Source organism: Antedon mediterranea, chromosome 8 (genome assembly GCF_964355755.1).
Source record: "Antedon mediterranea chromosome 8, ecAntMedi1.1, whole genome shotgun sequence".
NCBI classification, from domain to species: Eukaryota; Metazoa; Echinodermata; class Crinoidea; order Comatulida; family Antedonidae; genus Antedon; species Antedon mediterranea.
The window spans coordinates 27,322,871-27,336,616 of record NC_092677.1 but is presented as its reverse complement, the minus strand read 5'-3'; the positions used below and the strand labels follow the sequence as shown (position 1 = coordinate 27,336,616).

General features: G+C 34.9%; 1 protein-coding gene across 2 annotated transcripts in view; it reads right to left on the bottom strand.

Moving 5' to 3' along the window:
- Positions 1-1,725: 1,725 nt before the first annotated feature.
- The window catches only part of LOC140056387 (SID1 transmembrane family member 1-like), a 77,004-nt gene continuing 64,983 nt past the window's right edge, over positions 1,726-13,746 (bottom strand). For both annotated transcript variants that reach the window (XM_072101748.1, XM_072101749.1), the window contains 7 exons: positions 12,682-12,784; positions 7,590-7,663; positions 7,328-7,374; positions 4,301-4,406; positions 3,436-3,546; positions 3,164-3,277; positions 1,726-2,799 (listed from right to left, as the gene is read on the bottom strand). In XM_072101748.1, coding sequence (XP_071957849.1) covers positions 2,737-2,799; positions 3,164-3,277; positions 3,436-3,546; positions 4,301-4,406; positions 7,328-7,374; positions 7,590-7,663; positions 12,682-12,784 — 618 coding nt within the window. In that variant the 3' untranslated portion in view covers positions 1,726-2,736. The remainder of the gene's footprint in view (positions 2,800-3,163; positions 3,278-3,435; positions 3,547-4,300; positions 4,407-7,327; positions 7,375-7,589; positions 7,664-12,681; positions 12,785-13,746) is intronic.

Here is a 13,746-nt window from a genome sequence, read left to right as displayed (position 1 = left end):
TAGAGAATATAAATATTAATTAAATTGAGGGGCATATAAAAGAGTCTTGAAGTTATATTGTGCACTATATTTATTGTACTTCCAATAAAATCATGTTCTGAGGTCATAAAACTATATCAACAATTATAATGAGATATTAATTATCAATTTAAAGAAAACATGTAATATTATGAGAGGTAGACTTAATAATTAAAACTTAATTAAAAGTCAAAACTATAAATTATATTTTTAACAGTGTATACATTTAATACGATAGATATAATATTTAATAATATATTGTAAAAAATCAAGATTTTTTTAAGTAATCATTTCTAATTTGTTGGCAGAAGTGGAAAATGAATAATTGTTCTTTTAAAGTACAGTATTATTATTGGCAGATAGGAAGTTATGAAAGAATCTAGTTATATAAGTTTGAGACTAAGTAAGTAATTAAGTAAGTAGTATTATTATTGTCTGTCAGAGAGACATAGTGATTACAGTAGTACATCTCCTTTAGGACACTGCTATTCAGGGAATAGTTTTATAAAGGGTAAACTTACTACTACACTACGACTGTTAGATGCTGAAGGTTTCTTTTTTATAGAGGTCTACTGCATTATTCAGATTAATATACAAATTACATTAATTGTAATACAAAATGTATGTTTTAAAAAACATTTTTAGAGCCATTAATAAATGAACTAGTAAACCGGGTGGGACAATAAAGCAAGATAAATAAAATCAATCAAATTTTAATATAAAAATGATATAATTAATTATAATTATAAAAAATGATTAATTATAATTAATTGGTAATTATAGCAAACCAAAATGATACGATACTGGCACAAATTTGATAAAAATGCTCTTTAAAATATTGTTTGTTGTTGTTTCCATAACAACAAGTTAATAATAATTGATTCTAATCAATTCTATGCTTACCTAAGAAAAATTGCATTAAGGATACAGTAAGGTAAACAAAAACAAAAAACCACTAATTACGTCGTAAATGTTCATCCGGTTCGTAGGACTCATAAGTTAGTAATCCAATTGGTTTGTTTACAATTGTTTTAATTAATTAAACTAATTATATTCTTTTTGTCTAATTACTAAAGAATAATATGAACTGTATACAGTCAACTCTCTCAATATCAGACACCTTTGAACTGGCCAAATATGTATGGTTTTCTGGAAAGTCTGGTCTTCAGAATGTGTTTTTAATGGTAATAATGAATTTGGGACCTTTTGGACATTAAGAAAAGTCTGGTTTTGGGAGAGTTTCCGGTTTTCAGAGAGTCTGGTATGGGGAGAGTTGACTGTACTGTATACTGATTGGGTACATTTGATTAGGAGGTTGTCTTATACCAGTACCATGTGAGTACAGTAAAGAAATTAAATCATTAAAACATATAAACTTATTATTTACAACAATCATTATCATTAATTATAGACTATTCTATATATTTTTACATAAAATTGCACAATCTTCAATATTTGCATTGAAACTTTTATATTATCTACATTGGAACTCGTAATACTTTAATGCCGTGGATTGGCGAATCATTCTGAAAGTCGTTGGGTTTCTTAAAACTAAGAACACCAACACCATGTTACCATAATCTGGTGGAATGTTATAATAATGCTATGATTCATCTAATTATCTAATCATTAATCTACTTTGAACATTATACATTTTGATCATGATCATGTTACACCCCCCCCCCCACCCCCAAAAAAAAAACCCCCAATAAATGCTTGAAAACGAATGGAAGATCCAGACTCGTAGCATGTGTGTACATTAACAGCATAGCAGTCCCACCAGGGAAGAGAGATAATTTCACTCTTGCCTGGTTCCACTAAGTTTGAGTAAAACAATAAATGAACTAATAACTGACCTAAATCATTGTTCGAATATTAAATTATTTTTCTTTCCTGGGCTTAGTTTGTTGCGAAATTGTCTAGCCTAAACTAGCATTTAAATGTCTACGTGCAATTATGTTGTTGAATGTTGTTGTCCTTGTACGCCCACAAAGACTAACTAACGCTACTTAACCAAGACATTTGTCTTAACTTACTTTGCACATTCTTTAAGTACGTTTATATTCAAGTTGATTTAGACAAGACTTTGCTGTCCAAGGGTTATAACATTTTAAGGGGTTCCATTGAGAGTGCATGCACATTCAATCTTAATCCTAACTCAAATTAGCGCCATCAACGATACGCATTAGAATGCGTGATCTAGTTTAAATTTCTAATAGTGTGATTGCATTTATAACTGCCAGGCTCAATAATTGCATTTACCAAGAAAAAAAAAACACATTTATAAAACATCAATATTCTAATACTATGTTTAAACCCTGGAGTCTGGCGTGATTCGGACCAAGGATTTTAAGATGGAAGGCAGAAGGTGCATATCATTTATACCGATGCATCAACAATAGGGGCATACATTTTTATACTAGTCATTTGTTATACTGTTACTGTTGTCCTCTTACCCCTACACTGAAGGTTATTGCTCAAAAATACATTTTTAAAACCATTATCTTAACATCTACAAATTAAAATGGATACACACATTTACCATGGTTACACAGTATAAAACTTGTCTACAACCAACAACAAGAGTTAGCAACACTCATGTTGAGGGCAGCAGATACAATGTGATTTCATTTTACTCTTTAATACAAAGCAATATTCAGCAGGTTGATTTGCATAAAATACATATTCAGCAGGTTTATTTGCATAAATACATATTCATTAGAAGACCTGAATCTCTGTTCTTGGTTTGTTATCAAGATCATCGTCTAATACGAGAACAAGCTGAAAATAAAAAGAATAAAGTTATTGAACTCTCGCTAACACCCATTAATATTAAGTTATTATTTTATTGACATGGTAATTTAATACATTTTCTTATGGCATATAAAACTATCAACAAGATCCCATGTTATTGCAGTACCAAACAAATTAAAAATTCATGACTCTTGTTCTATGCAATTGAATATGCTATATTCATTCATTGTACACTTTCAGAAAAATGAGTGTACTGATTTGTTGCAGTCTATCAAATGCAATGATGCTGTCAGTAAAAAAATGATTATTAAACATTATGGTAATTTAGTGATGGTGTATCTTCAGAAAATTGTTGCCATGTACTAGGGGAACAAAATTAAAATAAACTCACCATAAAAGAAAAGAACATGGCAGCTGCGGAGAGGAAGTGCCAGATGTCATGGCCATCATAGAAGCCCATCAGGATGCACTCTTCATTACCTTCTCTAGATTGTGCGGGAGTTTTCTGAAAAACAGAAAGAAAAAGTATTCATCGTACCAGGTGAACAAGAACAGAAAATGACGAACTAGGAAATAAAAAACCCTCTCACTTCCAAGGGTAAGTAAACATGTTTCTAGCAGCTTGGACTTAACCCTTGACCTCTGACCCTTTATAGTACTTACCTGCCATTGAGTTAGACCAAGTGAGAAGAAATACAGAGCGAAAATCCAGATGATACCAGTACATACGAGGAATATGATAGCTACGGGGATGATGCGTTCTTTACAACGAATCTGAAAACAGAAAAATAACAAAATCTGGTTTTAAAGATTTTGATTTACAGGAGTATATTCACAATGAATATTGTCAATAAACAAGGAGGTTACCTTCATTATAATGTAGAACATTAGGTACAGGAGTAGATTCACAATGAATATTGTCAATAAACAAGGAGGTTACCTTCATTATAATGTAGAACATTAGGTACAGGAGTAGATTCACAATGAATATTGTCAATAAACAAGGAGGTTACCTTCATTATAATGTAGAACATGAGATACAGGAGTAGATTCACAATGAATATTGTCAATAAACAAGGAGGTTACCTTCATTATAATGTAGAACATTAGGTACAGGAGTAGATTCACAATGAATATTGTCAATAAACAAGGAGGTTACCTTCATTATAATGTAGAACATTAGGTACAGGAGTAGATTCACAATGAATATTGTCAATAAACAAGGAGGTTACCTTCATTATAATGTAGAACATTAGGTACAGGAGTAGATTCACAATGAATATTGTCAATAAACAAGGAGGTTACCTTCATTATAATGTAGAACATGAGATACAGGAGTAGATTCACAATGAATATTGTCAATAAACAAGGAGGTTACCTTCATTATAATGTAGAACATTAGGTACAGGAGTAGATTCACAATGAATATTGTCAATAACGAAACATGTAGGTTACCTTCATTATAATGTAGAACATTAGGTACAGGAGTAGATTCACAATGAATATTGTCAATAAACAAGGAGGTTACCTTCATTATAATGTAGAACATGAGATACAGGAGTAGATTCACAATGAATATTGCTAGCAGGAACGAAGCAAAGTCCTTCGGTTGTTTAACAAGACCAACTATTATACTGATAAAGAGAAATATATAAGTTTAAATTACAAAGCTGCAGTGAATATAAATCATTTATGTATTCAAAAGTGTTAGTATTATTGTATCAAGATGTTCCTGAGTTATGATATGATTATTATGAAAGGACGATATTATATCTGATACAGGAACAACTTGGGCTAGGACAGCGCAGCACAGAAAGGAATGTCAGAGGTTTGAGAAGGGCTACATCTGACAGGGCAACATGGAGCCAAGGTAATAGGACAGCGCAGCACAGAAAGGAATGTCAGAGGTTTGAGGAGGGCTACATCTGACAGGGCAACATGGAGCCAAGGTAATAGGACAGCGCAGCACAGAAAGGAATGTCAGAGGTTTGAGGAGGGCTACATCTGACAGGGCAACATGGAGCCAAGGTAATAGGACAGCGCAGCACAGAAAGGAATGTCAGAGGTTTGAGGAGGGCTACATCTGACAGGGCAACATGGAGCCAAGGTAATAGGACAGCGCAGCACAGAAAGGAATGTCAGAGGTTTGAGGAGGGCTACATCTGACAGGGCAACATGGAGCCAAGGTAATAGGACAGCGCAGCACAGAAAGGAATGTCAGAGGTTTGAGGAGGGCTACATCTGACAGGGCAACATGGAGCCAAGGTAATAGGACAGCGCAGCACAGAAAGGAATGTCAGAGGTTTGAGGAGGGCTACTGACAGGGCAACATGGAGCCAAGGTAATAGGACAGCGCAGCACAGAAAGGAATGTCAGAGGTTTGAGGAGGGCTACATCTGACAGGGCAACATGGAGCCAAGGTAATAGGACAGCGCAGCACAGAAAGGAATGTCAGAGGTTTGAGGAGGGCTACATCTGACAGGGCAACATGGAGCCAAGGTAATAGGACAGCGCAGCACAGAAAGGAATGTCAGAGGTTTGAGGAGGGCTACATCTGACAGGGCAACATGGAGCCAAGGTAATAGGACAGCGCAGCACAGAAAGGAATGTCAGAGGTTTGAGGAGGGCTACATCTGACAGGGCAACATAGAGCCAAGGTAATAGGACAGCGCAGCACAGAAAGGAATGTCAGAGGTTTGAGGAGGGCTACATCTGACAGGGCAACATGGAGCCAAGGTAATAGGACAGCGCAGCACAGAAAGGAATGTCAGAGGTTTGAGGAGGGCTACATCTGACAGGGCAACATGGAGCCAAGGTAATAGGACAGCGCAGCACAGAAAGGAATGTCAGAGGTTTGAGGAGGGCTACATCTGACAGGGCATCATAGAGCCAAGGTAATAGGACAGCGCAGCACAGAAAGGAATGTCAGAGGTTTGAGGAGGGCTACATCTGACAGGGCATCATAGAGCCAAGGTAATAGGACAGCGCAGCACAGAAAGGAATGTCAGAGGTTTGAGGAGGGCTACATCTGACAGGGCAACATGGAGCCAAGGTAATAGGACAGCGCAGCACAGAAAGGAATGTCAGAGGTTTGAGGAGGGCTACATCTGACAGGGCAACATAGAGCCAAGGTAATAGGACAGCGCAGCACAGAAAGGAATGTCAGAGGTTTGAGGAGGGCTACATCTGACAGGGCAACATGGAGCCAAGGTAATAGGACAGCGCAGCACAGAAAGGAATGTCAGAGGTTTGAGGAGGGCTACATCTGACAGGGCAACATAGAGCCAAGGTAATAGGACAGCGCAGCACAGAAAGGAATGTCAGAGGTTTGAGGAGGGCTACTGACAGGGCAACATGGAGCCAAGGTAATAGGACAGCGCAGCACAGAAAGGAATGTCAGAGGTTTGAGGAGGGCTACATCTGACAGGGCAACATAGAGCCAAGGTAATAGGACAGCGCAGCACAGAAAGGAATGTCAGAGGTTTGAGGAGGGCTACTGACAGGGCAACATGGAGCCAAGGTAATAGGACAGCGCAGCACAGAAAGGAATGTCAGAGATTTGAGGAGGGCTACATCTGACAGGGCAACATAGAGCCAAGGTAATAGGACAGCGCAGCACAGAAAGGAATGTCAGAGGTTTGAGGAGGGCTACTGACAGGGCAACATGGAGCCAAGGTAATAGGACAGCGCAGCACAGAAAAGAATGTCAGAGGTTTGAGGAGGGCTACTGACAGGGCAACATGGAGCCAAGGTAATAGGACAGCGCAGCACAGAAAGGAATGTCAGAGGTTTGAGGAGGGCTACATCTGACAGGGCAACATGGAGCCAAGGTAATAGGACAGCGCAGCACAGAAAGGAATGTCAGAGGTTTGAGGAGGGCTACATCTGACAGGGCAACATAGAGCCAAGGTAATAGGACAGCGCAGCACAGAAAGGAATGTCAGAGGTTTGAGGAGGGCTACTGACAGGGCAACATGGAGCCAAGGTAATAGGACAGCGCAGCACAGAAAAGAATGTCAGAGGTTTGAGGAGGGCTACTGACAGGGCAACATGGAGCCAAGGTAATAGGACAGCGCAGCACAGAAAGGAATGTCAGAGGTTTGAGGAGGGCTACTGACAGGGCAACATGGAGCCAAGGTAATAGGACAGCGCAGCACAGAAAGGAATGTCAGAGGTTTGAGGAGGGCTACATCTGACAGGGCAACATAGAGCCAAGGTAATAGGACAGCGCAGCACAGAAAGGAATGTCAGAGGTTTGAGGAGGGCTACTGACAGGGCAACATGGAGCCAAGGTAATAGGACAGCGCAGCACAGAAAGGAATGTCAGAGGTTTGAGGAGGGCTACATCTGACAGGGCAACATGGAGCCAAGGTAATAGGACAGCGCAGCACAGAAAGGAATGTCAGAGGTTTGAGGAGGGCTACATCTGACAGGGCAACATGGAGCCAAGGTAATAGGACAGCGCAGCACAGAAAGGAATGTCAGAGGTTTGAGGAGGGCTACATCTGACAGGGCATCATAGAGCCAAGGTAATAGATATATTTTAATCACTTACAGTGACCAATTGACGGCATTTCCTATTAGGAGTACTACCATCCTATCCTGTAAATGTAGAAGAAAAAAAGAAAAATTAATATTAAATAAAATTAAAACAAAAAAGCAATAAGAGAAGTTTGCAGGACATAAATCATATACTGTAATCATGGAGGTAAAAAATAATTCTGTAAAGTTGAATTTGTACCAACATCAACTAACATATCACAAGAAAACAGTTTCTCAAGAAGATTTTTGGAAATAAGAATAAGAAAAGTTCTTACGGTATAAACTGGTTTAGAGCATCGGAGAAAGTCAGTCCGGATTAAATACCAAATTCGTTTAAATATTCCAAAATCTGAAGCAAAAGATAAAAGAGTTTTTTATTTCATGGAAAGCAGACATCAAAGTAAAGCGAGTAAATTTGGATTTTCAATATCCTATGATGTTTATAATTGTTGATAATTTGTTAATCTTCATGTAAAACAAGATAATCATATAGGTTATTGTTATTGTTCAATTAATGATTATTAATTCATCCTTTTGTTGTAAGTAACTTATTATAAATTGAGTGCAACATCAAGGATAGTGAGATTAGTGAGAGGATATAATATGAAGGTGGTTAGGATTGGTCTACACTATCAAACTAGTGTGATGTGCCCAAATATGGTAGTGATGTGCCCAAATATGGTAGTGATATGACATCATCATGGCCATATATGGGCACATCACATTTTGTTGTCACAAAAAGTTTGATAGTGTAGACAGAGCATTAGAATGATAGGTGCTTCCATACACACATCCTCAACTTGTATTGTGGCGCGGAAGTGCTTATCGGATTAGAACTTAGAACTTTGCCCTTAGAGGAAGGCTTATTAAAACTACCATTTATATCTTTTATGTACTATACCAAAACAAAATACTAAACATGACATATGTTTAAATAAAAAAAAAAATTGAATTATTTAAAAATAATACATCTTAAAATATACACACCAATGTTAGTAATATATTGTAAAGTTAGATAAAAAAACAAAAAATTAATAATAGCAGATATTACATAGGCTTTCATTGAAGTTGATGAGTGGCCATGGCTAAGTAAGACTTACACCCACAAGATTACACTTTTTATATCAAACAGCCAAAATATGCATACAAATGTATGGAATGTTTATATGTTATACACCAAGAATAGTCCACTAAGTTCGTAAACTTGTTTCTGGTGGAGTCCTTCTAGAGGTGATTTGGAGAGTACAGTGGTAGACAATCTGTACTCTTTTTCAAAGAGTGTACTGTATAAACGTTCCGTTACCTAAATGTCCACATACTTATACAGTGACATATATAAATAACTCTTGCATCACAAAGTTAGATAGCGTGGCAGGATAAAACACTTGTAACCAAGAGTATCTGGTTCATGTCAAGGGTAATGACTACAGTTGCTAAAAGCACCCTCCAGATCCATCAAATATTCCAAAAATAATATTTGAAAGTTGAAAATGCAATTACAATAATTGCTTAATTATGCAAAATAGATTTTCTTCCGGATCTTGTGATTTATAGTGCCAGTAGACAGACATTTTTAAATTTATTTAATTAACATGATTATTAATTTTTATCTCAATTCACATCATCAGACTGGCTAAATCTCTGTCTACACTATCAAACTTTATATGACAAAAAAATATGATGTGCCCATATATGGACATGATGATGTCATATCACTACCATATTTGGATATAGCACTACCATATTTACACATCACACTTTTTTGTCAAACTAGTTTGATAATGTAGACAGAGCTTTACAATTGTAGTGTGGTTTTTTAGCCTGCATTTTAATATAATTAGGACAGAATTTTGGATCTGGTTTTGGGACATTTTCCAGTTATTTGCCAGTTCAGTTTGGTCATGAGTTTATACTATAGTACAGTAGTGTACAACAAAACATGTTTATATATACACAACATCGCTATCCTTCCCAGCATGCATTTTGCATGATTGTCTGCCCCTTTGCTTATATAATTTGATTTCTACTTAAAGCTGCATTCACACCAAGTCCAGATTCCAGTCCAGTGGCCAAACAAACATAAACGAGATAGAATTGTTCACACTTTAAACCATGGAGTAAAAAATAAGCATTACTCCATACAGCTTTCAGAAAGTGTATCATAGCCCAGACTCTTCTCTGGCCACTGGACCAAATCAAGGCATAAACATTTTACATATTTCTTTCCTTAACAACTCCTACATGATTTGAACCCAACTCTTTACGATTTGCAATGAGAATATACATACCAAAATACTGTACCATGATACTGTACCACTACAATTCAGGTTAATGTATGATGAATGAACATTATTAATGACAACATTATAATTAATGATTAATGTTATAAATGACAACATCATAATTAATGTTATAAATGACAACATTATAACTAAATGTTATAAATGACAACATTATAATGTTATAAATGACAACATTATGTATTTATTTCTACCTGAAGCAAGAAGATAATCTGAAAATCCAGGAACAAGATTAAAAAATATTTGTTAATTTAATTCACCTTGGAATAAAAATGTATATTAACAAGCATGTTTTAGTTGAATTTGAAATAAAGTATGCATTAAATATTAAAGAAGGATTAATAATAATACATTTTTTTCCAAAACCTATTTAACACGTAAATCCTATTAATGAATGTACGTGTACAATTGCACACATTTATTATAACAGGATTCGACATAATTGTAATAAAAGTTGATTAAAAGATAAATGGCTTTAATTGTGTTATCCTATCTTTGTTAACACCTCATAGGCGCTTAACTTTTAAGTTGTTCACGTAAAACAAGATAATCATAAAGATTATTGTCAAATTAATGATTAATAAGTTACATCATAATTTTATCATTTAGATTACTTCATTATCATTTCTTTTTTTGTAATTAACTTCTTATAAATTTAATAAAATTAAAAATTAATGTATCATCAAGGACGATATTAGCGATAGTCTAGGACGATATTACCAAGGTGGTGAAAATGATAAAAAACAAAATCCCCAATTATTAAATTACTGTCCAGTGATTGGTTAATTACGAAGGATAACCCGAGATAAAGTTGATAACAGATCTCCACGGCGATACGTGTGAAGTCTTTGATAACTTAGGGCGCTACCGTGCGGTAAACGCATCAAGGTGTTGTCGTGCTATGAACACCTATCAACAACAAACAAGGATGGCTGATTAAAATAGGAAATCTTCCGCCTCAAGATGTTCAAGTTTTTAAATTACTTTAGATTAAAAATGTGCAACATCATGGATATCACTTGATACGGTAAATTGTTGTTAATTAATTAGAATTTAGTCTTAACAAGGACTAATTTAACTTAGAATAAACGACTGAAAAGAAATTAAAATCAATTATCATGTATCTATGTCTATACTGTATACTGTTCTGTATATTCTTTCAAATTAAGCCTATGTATGCTTTTATTTTCTGTATATATGTTATAATTTTTCTTTACTTTTAAACCTTGTAACTGGATCATTTTGAAAAGCAGTACTACATTCCTGAAAATACAATCCAATCAAAAGAAAGAATAAATAAAAATCATCCAAGATTGTCTAGAATGTTTGCAAATGAAAATATCCCTTATGTTCAATAACTTTTTTTTAAAATTGAAAGTTATATCCAATATTTTTTTCATATTTATTCTGCAATCTGAATTCATTCAAACAACATTAACCAAAGGAGACACATGTAAATAGCGCTGCTACTCAGAGTTTAAAAATAATGTTTTAAAAATCACAAACAATACAAATGTGAAAAACCAGAAAAAATTATTAATTATTTCCTTGTTTCGATATAAAACAGTCATTGACATCGGCGATTTAGGTGACGGCTTTAAAAAGGTTACTCACAGACAACGTACCAATAGATATGGATAAAGAAAAGGGTCATTGGGTATTGACAGGAGACAACGACCTATATATACTTCATGTCAGTAATTATGACAATGATAATTAAATAACGACAGTGATGACACAATGATAACAATATTAAAACAAGCTGGGCAGATTTTTTGCCAACAATGCGGTGGCATTTTATAAATAATGTTGAAATTGAAAATAATGCGAGTGACTGTTTATAATCTTTGGTAATTAAAAATATTATAAAAAATGCATCCAACAACCACAACATATTGATGTGTGGAGTGGATGGAAATTATAACAACATTTTCCTTGTTTATTTGGTACCAGGATATCCCATGAAGCTGAAACACATTGTTTTAATATGTATTTAATAATTTTTCTCCTATAACTTCTCTCCAGTCATACTCGATGATATTCCGGTAATATTTTAAAGCATCTCTTTTAAAAGCAAAAAACAATTTCAGGGTAAATATATTTTGTTAAAACTGGTAATCTTCTAATACTAGAAATCACAGTTTAGCATAATTGTGCATGTACTATCTATAAGCTCTGTTTACACTATCAAACGAGTTTGACAAAAATGTGTGATATGCCCAAATATGGTAGTGATATGACATCATCGTGTCCATATATGTGCACATCACATTTTTTGTCATATAAATTTGGCAGTGTAGACCAAGCTTTCGAATGTAACCTTACGATCACAATAAAGAAAAGTGTCCTTTTATTATGGACATGCCCTTAATAGGGATATCCCCTGTATAGGGTTATACTAGAGTAGTGCTAAAAGATATGATTCCTCATCCAGTAAAAGTGTCTGTCTGCCTAAGATGCGTGCTTAGTGCACAGCGGATGGATGGCATGTTTCAGTTCATAAAGACATAACAAGGATAAAATACTTTATTAAAGTCGACAGATATAATCATTTTTTTTACTTTAGAACTTTTCTGGTAGAGTGTTTAGTAAGCAACGGGTAAGGAACAATACTTTCTGAATACCAATATATTATATTTTAAATCATTTAATTTGTGCATAATTAAACTTGATAAATTGTCAATATTTGACAAATAACAATCAATACAGAACTAGAAAATTGCTGGAAACTCAAATTCTAGAATGGGAGTACTGTCATGTGTTGAATGTAAAGAATGTGTTGAGAAATAATGCAGTAACACATTCAGCCTTTAGATAGTACAGAGCTTTTGATTTACAATGACCTACGAACTAGGAACTTGTTATGTTAAAAAATGGGGGACCTGCTCATCACTTGATTCCTGGACACAATCTTTGCTATAGTCTATGTCCAGACGAAGACCAACACATTACGGATAGGTCATAGGTCATTGTCACAAATGGCTCCTCATTGTAAGCTGAGAATGTACTAAACCAAGCTCAAAGACAGCAAAAATTTATAGATAATATACCAGAAATAGATACATACCTAGTTTCCACTGGCCCATATAATAGATCTGAGCACTTAGCACTAAGCACAATGAGAAGTGTACAAATGCATACACAAGGTAAAACCACAGCGAATTTAACACCTGAAAGACAAAATAATAATGAGAAAAATTAATTTCATAAAAAATGATATCTAAAAATATAACAGCAGAACTGCATTGCCAACAATGTTTAAAAACATATTCGCAAACATTAAAAAAAAAGTTGAACCTAAGAATAATAAATGTGACATTCATGTTAGATTATTCAGCTGTTGGGAACAAGCCACGAAAAACATCACTCTCAACTCTACTTCCTGTGCGTGTACGACGTTCATGTCAAGCGTGTCTCGCAAAAAGGAAACATCTTATCTCCTATTTCTGATATCAGTACGCTGTCAAATACGTTATTCCGTTTGCGTAAGTGCAGAGTCATACGTTCACCAAGTGTTTTATATACTGTATGTTTGGCGTCTATTATGCGGTAGTTTGGGAGTTCACTCCTCAGGGACTTGGTTGACAATGTGTGTGTTGTATGTTTCAATTCAGAGGCCTGACTATAAGGTTGTGGTTATCATACAAGGGATTTTGAAAAATTTAAACAAGTTATTTATTGAGTTTCAATTTTGATCAGATGATATCTGCTGTAGTTGTTTTGTCAGGTTTGGTTTAAAAAAAATGTCATATATAAACATTGACTTGAATCACATTGCCACTCTTAAACCCGAGTGCGTGTAAACAGCTTTCATAAGTAACAAAATCAAATAACAACACAATTCTGTTTACTTTTTGTTTGTATGATATGTCCCTGTCTTTGATCTAAAAATAAATAATGAATGTATGAAGTGTTGCCATGGGTGTGGTTGCCATGGGCGTGGTCTTAAACTTTTCAAAATATGTCAATGTTTATAAAAAATTAAACTTTAATTGACAACTTTGAAACAACTATCGTGTAATAATGTCTTGATAACTCAATGAAAATTAAATTTTTAAATGCAAACTCGATTAAAATGAGAGCAAAGTTCAAGAACATTTTTTTAATAACTCAAGGTTGTGTAAGATCTAAT